At 40.8% G+C, this 15,758-nt stretch overlaps 1 protein-coding gene across 1 annotated transcript in view; it reads right to left on the reverse strand.

The window, feature by feature from the left end:
- slc7a1a (solute carrier family 7 member 1a) overlaps nucleotides 1-15,758 on the reverse strand; it is an 87,318-nt gene that overhangs the window by 23,209 nt on the left and 48,351 nt on the right. The window contains exons 2-3 of the mRNA XM_034178353.1: nucleotides 1,836-2,113; nucleotides 1,582-1,764 (exon numbers count right to left, since the gene is read on the reverse strand). Coding sequence (XP_034034244.1) covers nucleotides 1,582-1,764; nucleotides 1,836-2,022 — 370 coding nt within the window. The 5' untranslated portion in view covers nucleotides 2,023-2,113. The remainder of the gene's footprint in view (nucleotides 1-1,581; nucleotides 1,765-1,835; nucleotides 2,114-15,758) is intronic.

Genomic DNA, 15,758 nt, shown 5'->3' on the forward strand with positions numbered 1-15,758 from the left:
GAGCCAAGAAGGCATGATGTCATTGGCCAGAAGAGAAGATGACAATTACTTGAACTGCTTCAATGGAATCAGGAGAACACTGTTTTACAAAGGGAATTCCAAAATCATTCTGACAATACTGGCATTATGGTGTACCACAGCTACCACAAAAGAAGAGTTGTGGTATTGTATGATGACGTCTGGAGTGGCAGAGAAGTATGTGAGGGTAGTGCAGGATATGTACAAGGACAGTATGACAGCAGTGAGATGCACAGTAGGAATGACAGATTCATTCAAGGTGGAGGTGGGATTACATCAAGGATCAGCTCTGAATCCTTTCTTGTTTGTCTGTAGGTCTTGTTTGTCTGTGTCTATAGTTGATGGATGAGATAGGAGGAAGACTGAGTACATGTGTGTTAATGAGAAGGAGTCCAGTGGAACAGTGTGGTTACAAGGAGTAGAAGTGGTGAAAGTAGATGAGTTTAAATACTTGGGGTCAACTGTCCAAAGTAATGGAGAGTAGCAGAGTTGTGAAGAAGAGAGTGCAGGCAGGACAGTGTGGGTGGAGAGGAGTGATTTGTGACTGAAGAATATCTGCAAGAGTGAAGGGAAAAGTCTACAAGACAAGGAAAGGTTGGTAATTTTTATCATAGGTACATGTCAACTGTGAGAGACAAAATATTTTTTTTTTCTGAAATTAATATTGTATGATTTTTAAATAATTAATTTGCATTTTAATGCATGAAATATGTATTTGATACAACAGAAAGACAGAAACCTTTGGTTCAGAAGCCTTTATTTGCAATTACAGAGGTCAGATGTTTGATGTAGTTCTTGACCAAGTTTACACACTGCAGCAGGGATTTTGGTCCACTCCTCCATACATACAGATCTTCTCCAGATCATTCAGGTTTTGAGTTTCAGCTCCCTCCAAAGATTTTCTATTGACTTCAGATCTAGAGATTGGCTAGGCCACGTCAGGATCTTGAAATGCTTCTTACGGAGCCCCTCCTTGAATGCAAATTAATGATTAAAAATCATACAATGTGATATTCTGAATTGCTTTTTTCTTTTTAGATTCTGTCTCTCATAGTTGAAGTGTACCTATGATAAAATTAGATCTCTCCATTTTTTGTAGGTGGGAAAACTTGCAATATGGACAGTGGATCAAATACTTTTATACATACATATACATACACACACTCAATCTAACAGGGCTATTATGATTTACCATAATTTCCACTTAAAGAGCAGCGGTGGGCACAGTTCACCTGGTTTTGTGTGATGCAAATCAGATCAAAACTCATTTGCTGTTCATGATTTTGTTCTCACACAGGCAAACAACAACCCCACATGCAGCACTGCTGCACGTAAGGCCAGAAATCTGAAGTGACCTTGAGAAACCTGATGTGAGAATGTACATTGTACCAAATAATTACAGATTCTGACTTTGTTTGCTGTAAATATAGTCTGCCAAGCTAATGGAAACACTGCTTCTCACCGGTTGGGCACCAGCATTGATTGGCACAGCATGAGTAGAAAACACAGTGTCAGACTACAAGTTATTAAAAAGAAAAACTACTTGCATTGTGTCATGTTTACCAATGATATAGGCGAGGATGAGGTTCCACCCAGTGACAAATGCCCAGATTTCACCGACAGTCACATAGGAGTACAGATATGCTGAGCCTGTCTTTGGAACACGGGCTCCAAACTCTGCATAGCACAGCCCAGCCAGCACGGAGGCTAAGGCTGCTATCAGAAAGGACAGCACAATAGCCGGACCTGCAGAATAACAGACAACACATCAGTATGTTTTTTAGATTTTGTCTCAAAAACACAAACACGCATTATACCTGAATTCTCCCGTGCCACTGCACCAGCGAGCACATAGACACCAGCGCCAAGCGTGCTGCCGACTCCCAGGGCAATCAGGTCAAATGTGGTGAGACATCTGGCCAGATGGGATTCCTCTGTGTTACAGTCCACCACCTTCACCCTCAGCAGCTGCTTCCCAAAACCCACAAGCTTCTCCAGCGCCATGAATCACTGTCTGGCCTCAGCAAGGAGAGGTGGGAGAAGGTCGACTGAGGTTCAGAAGTCACAGGGAGAAGGGGGACAATCTCACACAAACCTTAACAGGACACAAAAGACAGGAAATATAACCAACATGAAATAACAAAATTAAGTGGTTTGTGGAGACTTTTTAATTTTACATTTTTTATTTCCATACTTTGAAATTGCATTTAATCATGTAGAAAATGTTGTTTGTGATCTCATCAGCACTGATCACACACACAGAGCAGCATAATGGGGCTTAGCTGTACTTGACAAACCTGTCATAAGTATCACACTGCTACATGGAGAGTTACATAACAGTCCAAACCCACAATACGAGGTTTGTCCGTAAAGTATCGTACCTTTTTATTTTTTTCAAAAACTATATGGATTTCATTCATATGTTTTTACGTCAGACATGCTTGAACCCTCGTGCGCATGCGTGAGTTTTTCCACGCCTGTCAGTGACATCATTCGCCTGTGAGCACGCCTTGTGGAAGGAGTGGTCCCGCCCCCTCGTCGGATTTTCATTGTCTGGAAATGGCGGAATGAAAAGGACTTTTTTTCCATCAGACTTTTTTCAGAAGCTGTTAGAGACTGGCACCTGGAAACCATTCGAAAAATTTATCTGGCTTTCAGTGAAAATTTTACGGGCTTCACAGAGAATAAGGACTTTAACTACACGTTTAAGGACCCCTTTAAAGGACGGTCGGTGCGCCGCGCTCCGAGCTGCAACGATGCGGCACAAACCACTGGATCATTTCTAAGCTGATGGCTCTGTGGATACGAGACCGTCGTGTGCTCTTTCTCTGGTTATCACAAGACCTGGACATCAGCCATTTTCCGGCAGATTTCACTTTTAACAAGAGATTTTGTCATGGAAAGCCGCGCGGAGGCTTCGCGCGTCACGACCGATTCGCTGATGAAGCGAGACAAAGGAACACCTCCGTTTCGGAGTGTTAGAGGACAAGTTGGGACATGTCCAGCTCTCCACAAGTTCTTTTACACTCACTGGGCTGGTAAGCACTGAAAGCCGAGATAGACATGTCCCAACTTGTCCTCTAACACTCCGAAACGGAGGTGTTCCTTTGTCTCGCTTCATCAGCGAATCGGTCGTGACGCGCGAAGCCTCCGCGCGGCTTTCCATGACAAAATCTCTTGTTAAAAGTGAAATCTGCCGGAAAATGGCTGATGTCCAGGTCTTGTGATAACCAGAGAAAGAGCACACGACGGTCTCGTATCCACAGAGCCATCAGCTTAGAAATGATCCAGTGGTTTGTGCCGCATCGTCGCAGCGCGGCGCACCGACCGTCCTTTAAAGGGGTCCTTAAACCTGTAGTTAAAGTCCTTATTCTCTGTGAAGCCCATAAAATTTTCACTGAAAGCCAGATAAATTTTTCGAATGGTTTCCAGGTGCCAGTCTCTAACAGCTTCTGAAAAAATTCTGATGGAAAAAAAGTCCTTTTCATTCCGCCATTTCCAGACAATGAAAATCCAACAAGGGGGCGGGACCACTCCTTCCACAAGGCGTGCTCACAGGCGAATGATGTCACCGACAGGCGTGGAAAAACTCACGCATGCGCACGAGGGTTCAAGCATGTCTGACGTAAAAACATATGAATGAAATCCATATAGTTTTTGAAAAAAATAAAAAGGTACGATACTTTACGGACAGACCTCGTATGTGACTGAGCCAAAAAACAAGAGGTCTGTAGGGATCATCCATTTTACATCTGGATACATTACGGACATATATTACATAACACAATGACACGATTCAGGAGATGAGACAAAGACTCAATACAAACTGAATGGCGTCACTGCACCAAAATACTGATTTGAAATGCACATTAGAAACCTATTATTTTGCTTCACATACCGGAAATAATACATCTAACAAGGCTGTTATGATTTATTGTACTTCTAATTAAAGAGCAGCAATGGGCACAATTCAGCTAATTAGCTAAAAGCTACTTTTATGACCATTTTCATTTGTGATCATTAGCCTTTCAGGGAGCTTTGAAAAACATTTGTGGACAATCAGCTTAGAAAAAAAATTAATTTCGTGAACTTCAAGATCGCCAATATTTTAACATTTGTAAGCCCTAAAATTTAAAAGCAGATACCATATTTTCTGGAGTATAAGTCTTTTTTTTTATTCGTTTGAGAGGTCCTACAATTTTTATTAGTCTGGTGAGACATCATTAAAAAAAAAAAAAAAAAAAATCACAATTCACGACCACCAATTTTCTTTACACCTGAAATGAGAAACATACCATTAAACTGCTTTTTATAAAAAAAAAACAAGAGGTTTATACTTCTTAAGAGGGCTTGATTACTTTGAGCACACATTTAAAACAGAGTGAGGTCACATTTCAAGTATCATTTAAATGAGTTATCGTAATGGCGTTACTATTTTGAGCTTTTCCTCATGTTAATTATTAAACGAGTAAGAGGAAAAGTTCCAAATAACTGACTATGGTCTGGAAAGAGACTCAAATAAAACAGTCTGCCCTCTGATCACAAAACACTACCTGGGAAAATCCACGAAAAGAGCCCCGTGCCCATCCAGAGCGAGAACCGCTAAGCGGGCCCACTGCCTTCCACCAGTGGGAGAGGGGGAGGTGATGGGGCGACCACCCCCCCAGCAACGGTGTGAGCTCAGCCCTACTTCTCACAAAAAGTTACGGTGTGATGTCAAATTTGTCTCAAGATGCCTATCTTCAGGAAGCGTACGTCGAATAACAAGAACTACCATAAGATCATGAAAAAAGAAAAGAAAAAAAAAACATTCTTTGCTCTGAAGAAATACTGTAACATGTTTTTATTGCAAGACCAGACTCTTGAATGAAGACTTATTTAAAATTAATGGTGAGTTTATTTTATAAATGTGCTAACAAAGGAGTTTAAATTACATTTAAATTATGTTGTACATTCACCTCACATATGAATGGCTGCTCATTGACTTAAAGAAGCAGTTTGTGCTTGTAACAAATCATTCATTAGCTCTTAGCTTCCCATTGCTAGTGGAGTATTTGTGTTGTAAATATATAAATGATACACCAGGTTTTCAAATGTTTCATTGATCATTGTGATCATATTTTGCTTCTTCTTGCATGAAGGGATAAATGTGACTTTTCCCCAGTGCAACTTACAGTTGTATGTAAACGTTTGGACACCCCTGATGATTTCCATGATTTTCCTTTATAAATCACTGGTTGTTTGGATCAGCAATTTCAGTTAAATGTATCATATAGCAGACAAACACAGTGATATCTGAGAAGTGAAATGAAGTTTATAGGATTCACAGAAAGTGTGCAATAATTCTTTAAACAAAAGTAGGCAGGTGCATAAATTTGGGCACCCCAACAGAAAAAAAATACATCAATATTTAGTAGATCCTCCTTTTGCAGAAATAACAGCCTCTAAACGCTTCCTATAGTTTAGAGTCTGGATTCTGGTTGAAGGTATTTTGGATTCTATTGGATTCTATTCTTTACAAATCATCTCCAGTTCAGTCAGGTTTGTTGGTTTCCGAGCATGGACAGTCGCTTAGAATCACACCACAGATTTTAAATAATATTCAGGTCTGGTGACTGAGATGGCCATTTCAGAATGTTGTACTTGCTCCTCTACATGAAAGCCTTAGTATATTTTGAGCAGTGTTTAGGGGTCGCTGTCTTGTTGAAAGATCCAGCCCGGCACAACTTCAACTTTGTCACTGATTCTTCAACATTGTTCTCAAGAATCTGCTGATATTGACTGGAATCAATGTCACCCTCAACTTTAACAAGATTCCCAGTACCTGCAATGGCCACACAGCCCCACAGCATGACGGAACCACCTCCAAATTTTACTGTAGGTAGCAAGCATTTTTCTTAAAACACTGTTCTTTTTCAGCCATGCATACCGCCCCTTGTTATGTCCAAATAAATCATTTTTAGTTTCATCAGTCCACAGCACCTTATTCCAAAATGAAGCTAGCTTGTTCAAATGTGCTTTAGCATACCTCAATCGACTCTGTGGCGTGTATGCAGAAAAGGCTTCCTCTGCATTACAGCATCTCTTTGTGCAAAGTGCGCTGTATAGTTGAACAATGCACACTATCTGCAGCAAGATCATGTTGTAGGTCTTTGGAGCAGGTCTGTGGGTTGACTATGACTGTTCTCACCATCCTTTGCTTCTTTCGCTTTATCCAAGATTTTTCTTGGCCTGCCACTTCGGGCCTTAACTAGTACTGTGCTTGCGGTCTTCCATTTCCTCACTATGTTCCTCACAGTGGAAACTGACAGCTGAAATCTCTGAGATAGCTTTTTGTATCCTTCCCCTAAACCATGATCTTTGTTTTCAGGTCATTTGAGAGTTGTTTGGAGGCTCCCATGTTGCCACTCATTAGAAGTGATGCAAAGAGGGGAAACATTTGCAAATGGCCACCTTAAATACCCTTTCTCATGATTGGATTCACCTGTGTAAGGAGGTCAAGGGTCAATGAGCTGACCAAACCAATTTTGTGTTCCAATAATTAGTGCTAAATGTATTCCAATTAATAAAATAACAAGGGTGCCCAAATTTATGCACCTGCCTAATTTTGTTTAAATTATCGCACACTTTCTGTAATTACTAGAAACTTAATTTCAATTCTCACACTTTATTCCCACTTATGCATTGCAGGCTACTAGAGGAAGTGTAAAAGAAAAAAAAAAAATGTAAAGTCATCTTCTTTGTTTTCACATATGAAATTGTCCATTAGCTCAAGTTTGTAACCAACTACTCACCAATCAATAGGGATGGGTAATGATAAGATTTTATTGATATCGATACCATTATCAATTCCGCGTACTGATCCAATTCCTTATCGATACCTCTTGTGAACTTTCTGTGTACTAAAAGTAGGCTTTACAGGTTTTCTATGTCAACAACATTTTATTGAGTCTTAAAGCAAATAAATGTGAAATTGGTTATTGGATTCTTAAACTCTGGACATAAATAGAAATAAACAAAATCTGTAGTTTTTGCCAAAAGCATTTCCTTTCAGACATTATTGGCATGAATGTCTTTCCATATATCGGAGCTGAGGTCTTGCAGCTGGCTGCGCTGCACGTCAGGATGTAATTAATAAAGAATGCAGGACGTCTCATTTTGGGAGGGAAAAAAAAACCCATTTTAGTCAATTGTTGTTTATTGTCTGTATTACAGCGTTTGGAAAGAGGCGTCATTTTATTTAAAGTGGCAGTCACTTTGAAGTTATTAATTTTGAATGCACTCTAACTTGACTCAGCAGAGAGCGGAGCAGGATTTGGAGCTGTGCCAACGGAACGGAGGACAATTCTCGTTTCTTGACTGCAACAAGACAAGAGTCCCAGTTAGTGACTTTAATCCACACAAAAGTGACTCACGCTTAACATATTTTAATGGCTTTGAGAGGGGTTAAGAAGCGGACTTGCCACTTCTGAAGAGCAGCAAATCAAAGAACCAACGAACCAGCGGATCGAAGCATTGCTTCATTGGTTCACGCTTCAAAGTGGAGTCGTGCTGCAGAAACGGCTGATTACAGAGCCGCTGCAGGGTCTGTAATCAACGTAGAGGAATGATCATTTTCCCAACAAACACCCTCAAAAACAACAGTCGGTCTGAAGGACCGATAGGGGAATCGTTAAGAAAAAGGCTATTGATCATCATATCATTTCTTAACGATACCCGAAAAGAACCGGTTCTCAATACCCAACCTTACCAATCAAAGATGCATAATACCCTTAAACAAAACCAACAGCTAATACATATTTTGCCTTGCAATGAAAATTATACCCTTTCAGTTCAATCACATGAAAGTGAAAGTTCTGCAAATGATCACTTGGTCCGACAAAAAGAGGTGGGCTTGGTGTGGATCAACCTGAACTCTGGTCCAGTGTCTTTTCAGTGTGAAAACACTTTTTTGAATAACTGGGGCTTTTAAATAGATTAGGAGGCAGATTGTCGTCACCTATTAAAGAGTAGAATAATGAAATGGTGAATAATTTAATTAATTTCCCTGATTAAAATTGGAGGCTGTCTAAACCACTTTATCTTTTTTCCTTGTGAAAGATAAAACTACATTTATGTCAGCCATAAAAAAACAAACAAACAAACAAAAAACCCAAAGCTGACCTCACTGTATTGAGATTTAATCACTCATTCATCTTCAACCACTTACTCCAATTAAGGGTCATTGCAGACAAATGCAAATAGTGATCCTTTATCCAACAAAACTTTAATTCATTCTCTCTTCAACCAGGACATTTTTTGTATGTGTTCAAAAGGAACCATCAGTGATGAAATTGGCACTTGAAAGAATAACCTGAATTTTTTTTTTCATGACGTTTGCGCTGCCGCAAATAGTGGGGGGTCTGGGGGGAAATACTACATGCAATCTGGTGCAGTTAATAAGATAAATGAGAGCTATTTCTCAGTCCCATTTTCTTGCTCTTGTTAGTCATAAGCAGACAAGCTGGAGGAAAAGACAGAGGAAGGTGAGATATGTATGTATAATGACAGTGAGTCAGTAACAAGCTACCAGCTTGATCTACGTAATTATTTTATGTTCATTTACTGTCTTAATGTATTTATGAATTGTTTAAGTTGTTGCTATCATATTCACACATTAATATTATTATTATTATCATCAGTTGGTGTTGATACAGCCAGATCTGCACTGGCATTTGGCACAAGTTTTACGCCGGATGCCCTTCCTGACGCAACTCCAGTGTCACCTGGAGAAACACACACAGCCGCTGGTGTTCCAAAGAGGTCTCCCATCCAAGTACTAACCAGATCCTGCACTGCTTAGCTTCTAAGATCTGACGGTATCAGGTTTACACAGAGCAGACCAGCTGCATTATTATTATTATTATTATTATTATCAGCATATTATTTTATTTTATTACTTCGATTTTGTAATTTGATTTTTAAATGGACCACAATGGAAATAAGTGTCTTCACTTTCTTGTGTCATGCATGTACTTTTAACATATTTACAATTGTATTATGTACTTACGTACACTGAACTTATGAATAAACTCACACACCCACGTACACTTTTAATATGTAGATAATCGGCATGTGAATGAGATATGTTCAACAACTTCAAGCTGTGTAACAATTCATTTTGTGGTGAGCTGCGTGGAATAATGAAAGACAAGTGAGAGCTTTTGTCTTTTTGGCACTTTGCGTTAGGAGGCGCTCTTATTTTTCAGATAAAATAACAGGTACGGCATTAAACATGATACACTTTTGAGTTATGGAGACAACATGGTGACACTAAACTAACTAAACAAACTGAACTACAAAAACACAATAAATCAATAACACTAACAACACTTATGAACCACAAAAACAGCATTTAAAACCCCAAAACCCAGAACTCCCATAATGCCTTACAGCACAACAATTTACAGGTTCAGAAACCAACCCGACGATCGCTCCAATTTAATTTTGCTGAGTATCATCATCATGACATTAAATTATTTTTATGATTATGCATTTATTAATGCAGTTCAGGTTATATGATTAGTTGATTCTGCTGTTCATTCCTCTGTAGGAGTGCAGAGCACATTTATTTTTTTGTTTCCCCTTCCCTTTCTGTGACAACCAATCACAGCTCTTACAGGACCACGTCATACCTAGCAATGGTGTCATCAACCCTGCCTCCTCACTAAGATAGGAGTTCTGGTCAACTCCTTGCCCGGAGTTGCCCTCAGACACCTCTTGGGTCTCTCTGAGGCTATGAGTCCTTGCCAGGATATTTTAGGCTAAGTTAGGAGCTCTTTGAAAGGCCTTTGAGATGCACCGAGGATATGGGCACAGCTATGTTGTATGGCTTATAGATGGTGGCACTAACAAAAAGACAGGAGGGAGAGCTGGAGGTGGCAGAGCAGAAGATATTACGATTGTCCTTGGGAGTGATGAGGATGGACAGGATTAGGAATGAACATATCAGAGGGACAGTTCAAGTGGGACGGTTTGGAGACAGAGTCAGAGCAGCGAGATTGAGATGGTTTTCGCATGTGCAGAGGAGGGACCCATGTTATATAGGCAGAAGGCTGCTAAGGATGGAGCCACCAGGCAAGCAGAGAAGAGGGAGGCCAACGAGCAGGTTTATGGATGTGCTGAGGGAGGACATACAGGTGGTTGGTGTGATTGATATGCTGTGGCAACCCCTAACAGGAGCAGCCAAAAGAAGAAGATGATGATGGATGGATGGAAGAAAGAGAGAATGGGGATGTGATGACATCCAGAAAGATGGCCCCACCTGTCTTCCACCCAGTGGAAAGCAGGTGCAGTGCTATCATGTGGATACAGAAAGAGTTTACATTGCAGCCCAGCAAAGTGTGGAGTTCTACTATTTAAAGGGTTTAATATTCAGATACACCTGACATGACAGGTTCAGGACATGCCTACATTCTATGCACACAGAGGCAATTTAGTACATCATACAACCATGAACCCCTGAGCTGGCTGGCAGAGAGCACTAAGAAACCTAATTAGGGTAGGTCCTCAGGGGGAACCGGGGGAAAAAACCCCATTACAAGCATTAATGACATCTTCCAACATAACACAGCGAGGGACTCTCACTCCATGTACGTGTCAAGCGCCTTTCAAACTGAACGAGTTGGTTGATCATTCTGACTGATTCTCTTGCATTGAATGTGTTTGGGTGCATTATATGTTTAAAAAAAAAAAAAAAGGATTTTCTTCAGAAAACTGCACTGTATTACACATTTCTGCACTCCGTCATCTTCCGTGTTTTGACCTGATGCCACATTTCTACTGGACACGCGAAGCTGTGTCACACCGTGCACCATTCCCTGATTCTTCTCACTGAAAATAATGGGTTTTTACAGCGATGCGTGAAGAATTTAATACCCTGAACATGGTTGGTGTGAAAGGCCCTTCAGAATGCAACACAGGACACAGAATTTTTAGTTTGAGTCACAACAGTTTTTATCTTATCTTTAAAAATGCTGCAGGTGACACATCTCAACGTGGAGAGCCTTGTCCTTTCATTCAAGAATTTGGACGTGATGTCTGTCTTGAATCAGCTCACCTTACGTGCATGATACATGAACCAATGACAGTCAGAAGCCTGCTGCTCCATTTTCCACGCCACCACCTCCAAGGCCATGGTTTATTCTCAGTTAATCAACTAGTCACTTCATTTCTACCCTGCAACTACTGTGATGAAAGCACTGGTGTTCTGAAATAGAATCCAGATGAATCACATGGCTCGGTTATTCCATGCAGCTTCTCTTGGCTACTGGGGCACGAACACACAGATTGTCGTACGCCATCTGAGCACACCAGATGTGCATGATGACCTCTGATGAATATGATTTCATGGTAATACTGACATCTCTGAAGCAAATGTGAGGCCTGAGAATGTTTTGTGGGAGCTGTCCCATTAACTGGAAATATTACTTAACAAATATTCAATGCCTTGTCATTTATATGTTTGTAGAGTTGTAGAGTAAAAAAACAAAACAAACAATAATAATAAAAGGCCATTCATGCATAAGTTTAACTTTTTTAATGCTCAAAGTGAAAAGAAGAAAACTCCCAACATAATCTAAACTCAACAAAAATATCAAACAAAATAGCATTATGACACAGCATATTGCTTCGGTAACTGTGGATTAAAAGTGAAGATAACCTCACCAAGCACTTGATATCTGCTTATCAGCATTAACAGTTCTAATATCGAAATTATCCCAGTCCTGCTTGTGGGGGCAGCAAACCAAGCAGCTCAACCTACAATTCCCTATCTCTAACCAAGCCCTGTAATGCTTTCTACAGGAACTTTAGGTGTTCTAAACCAGCAAGGAGCTAAACCCTGGTCCCACCAAATAATGAACAGTGAATAATGAGCCATGCAGCATGTTTTTTGTTTTTTTTTTGTTTTTGTTTTTTTTTGGGGGGGGGGGGGGGGGGGGGTATTCAACAACCATGGGAGAACAGTGGCTCTAAGAGGCTCTTAGAGGCAGAATATTCATCTCTGAGCGTGGCGCTAATTTCAAGAAGCTCAAAATTTAGCAACAACAGTGTGGGCAGTTTGTGTGCAAGTTCCTATGAGGATGAACAAGGATTTTAAAGGCATGTTTGAGGTAAGGACGAGGCTGTTAAAAGCCCATTATCCGAGCACCTGGCAGCTACGAGGACCGGAGAGGCTATTTTTGACGGGCTCAGCCCTCTTGTGCACGACAATTCCACCTGCTTTGTGCGCCGGATGCTGTATATAAAATAATTACTTTGTAGCGGATTAAGCATTTTCTGTCAGAGCTTGGATGCTGAAAACACCTCAAATTGCTTCTGGAATCACAGAGGACTGTTTCAGCTGGACACTTTTTTTTACCCCCTCTCCTGTTCCATGAAGTGGACAACGTATTGGAACAGCTTAAAAGATAACAACTTGTAATATTTTTATAACTTGGTAAAACAGTTGCATGTTCATTCCTAGCTGTAAAAGTATGTTTATGATAGATTTAACATCTTGTTAATGGATCAGATGAGCTGTGTCTGCGCACTGAAACAGTGACTTGCACCCAAGACGAGCATTTATGCAATACGCCAGCTTGCAAAAGAGTGATTTTGCAGTCAATAACGGATGAAACCAAAGTTAAAAAATTGGATCATGGTGTCAAAATGGCTGTGTTTAAAGCCGCGGAAGAAATGAAGCCAGCGAAAAGGAGCGCAGAGGCAACTATCCAGGAACGCAGAACGAGAGCGATTTTCGTTGAAATAAAAAAAATCAATCAATCAATTTTATTTATATAGCGCCAAATCACAACAAACAGTTGCCCCAAGGCGCTTTATATTGTAAGGCAAGGCCATACAATAATTACGTAAAAACCCCAACGGTCAAAACGACCCCCTGTGAGCAAGCACTTGGCGACAGTGGGAAGGAAAAACTCCCTTTTAACAGGAAGAAACCTCCAGCAGAACCAGGCTCAGGGAGGGGCAGTCTTCTGCTGGGACTGGTTGGGGCTGAGGGAGAGAACCAGGAAAAAGACATGCTGTGGAGGGGAGCAGAGATCAATCACTAATAATTAAATGCAGAGTGGTGCATACAGAGCAAAAGGAGAAAGAAACACTCAGTGCATCATGGGAACCCCCCAGCAGTCTAAGTCTATAGCAGCATAACTAAGGGATGGTTCAGGGTCACCTGATCCAGCCCTAACTATAAGCTTTAGCAAAAAGGAAAGTTTTAAGCCTAATCTTGACAGTAGAGAGGGTGTCTGTCTCCCTGATCTGAATTGGGAGCTGGTTCCGCAGCAGAGGAGCCTGAAAGCTGAAGGCTCTGCCTCCCATTCTACTCTTACAAACCCTAGGAACTACAAGTAAGCCTGCAGTCTGAGAGCGAAGCGCTCTATTGGGGTGATATGGTACTATGAGGTCCCTAAGATAAGATGGGACCTGATTATTCAAAACCTTATAAGTAAGAAGAAGAATTTTAAATTCTATTCTAGAATTAACAGGAAGCCAATGAAGAGAGGCCAAGATGGGTGAGATATGCTCTCTCCTAGTCCCCGTTAGTACTCTAGCTGCAGCATTTTGAATTAACTGAAGGCTTTTCAGGGAGCTTTTAGGACAACCTGATAATAATGAATTACAATAGTCCAGCCTGGAGGAAATAAATGCATGAATTAGTTTTTCAGCATCACTCTGAGACAAGACCTTTCTAATTTTAGAGATATTGCGTAAATGCAAAAAAGCAGTCCTACATATTTGTTTAATATGCGCATTGAATGACATATCCTGATCAAAAATGACTCCAAGATTTCTCACAGTATTACTAGAGGTCAGGGTAATGCCATCCAGAGTAAGGATCTGGTTAGACACCATGTTTCTAAGATTTGTGGGGCCAAGTACAATAACTTCAGTTTTATCTGAGTTTAAAAGCAGGAAATTAGAGGTCATCCATGTCTTTATGTCTGTAAGACAATCCTGCAGTTTAGCTAATTGGTGTGTGTCCTCTGGCTTCATGGATAGATAAAGCTGGGTATCATCTGCGTAACAATGAAAATTTAAGCAATGCTGTCTAATAATACTGCCTAAGGGAAGCATGTATAAAGTGAATGAAATTGGTCCTAGCACAGAACCTTGTGGAACTCCATAATTAACCTTAGTCTGTGAAGAAGATTCCCCATTTACATGAACAAATTGTAATCTATTAGATAAATATGATTCAAACCACCGCAGCGCAGTGCCTTTAATACCTATGGCATGCTCTAATCTCTGTAATAAAATTTTATGGTCAACAGTATCAAAAGCAGCACTGAGGTCTAACAGAACAAGCACAGAGATGAGTCCACTGTCTGAGGCCATAAGAAGATCATTTGTAACCTTCACTAATACTGTTTTTGTACTATGATGAATTCTAAAACCTGACTGAAACTCTTCAAATAGACCATTCCTCTGCAGATGATCAGTTAGCTGTTTTACAACTACCCTTTCAAGAATTTTTGAGAGAAAAGGAAGGTTGGAGATTGGCCTATAATTAGCTAAGATAGCTGGGTCAAGTGATGGCTTTTTAAGTAATGGTTTAATTACTGCCACCTTAAAAGCCTGTGGTACACAGCCAACTAATAAAGATAGATTGATCATATTTAAGATCGAAGCATTAAATAATGGTAGGGCTTCCTTGAGCAGCCTGGTAGGAATGGGGTCTAATAGACATGTTGATGGTTTGGATGAAGTTACTAATGAAAATAACTCAGACAGAACAATCGGAGAGAAAGAGTCTAACCAAATACCGGCATCACTGAAAGCAGCCAAAGATAACGATACGTCTTTGGGATGGTTATGAGTAATTTTTTCTCCAATAGTTAAAATTTTATTAGCAAAGAAAGTCATGAAGTCATTACTAGTTAAAGTTAATGGAATACTCGGCTCAATAGAGCTCTGACTCTGTCAGCCTGGCTACAGTGCTGAAAAGAAACCTGGGGTTGTTCTTATTTTCTTCAATTAGTGATGAGTAGTAAGATGTCCTAGCTTTACGGAGGGCTTTTTTATAGAGCAACGGACTCTTTTTCCAGGCTAAGTGAAGATCTTAGACAAGAGGGTCACCTCCTTGCGTCTTCGGGTGGCGGTGGGGGAAACTCTGATTGTTGTTTGTGCGTATGCACTGAACAGCATTTTGGAGTATTCAGCCTTCTTGGAGTCCCTGAATGGAGTCCTGTATGGGGCTCCGGTGAGGGACTCCATTGTTCTGCTGGGGGACTTCAACGCACACGTGGGCAATGACAGAGACACCTGGAGAGGTGTGATTGGGAGGAACGGCCTCCCTGATCGTATCCTGAGTGGTCGTTTGTTATTGGACTTCTGTGCTAGTCACGGACTGTCCATAACGAACACCATGTTCAAACATAAGGATGCTACCAGAGCACCCTAGGCCAAAGATCGATTAACGATTTTGTGATTACATCATCTGATTTGTGGCTGGATGTTCTGGACACTCAGGTGAAGAGAGGGGCATAGCTGTCAACTGATCACCATCTGGTGGTGCATTGGATCAGAGGGTGGGGGAGGACTTTGGACAGACCTGGTAAGCCCAAACGGATAGTGTGGGTGAACTGGGAATGTCTGGAGGAGCCCACTGTCCGACAGATCTTCAACTCACACCTCCGGCAGAGCTTCTCAAGCATCCCTGTGGAGGTTAGGGGCATTAAACCAGAATGGGCAATGTTCAAAGC

The sequence above is a fragment of the Thalassophryne amazonica genome, chromosome 9, assembly GCF_902500255.1.
Source record: "Thalassophryne amazonica chromosome 9, fThaAma1.1, whole genome shotgun sequence".
Classification (NCBI taxonomy): Eukaryota; Metazoa; Chordata; class Actinopteri; order Batrachoidiformes; family Batrachoididae; genus Thalassophryne; species Thalassophryne amazonica.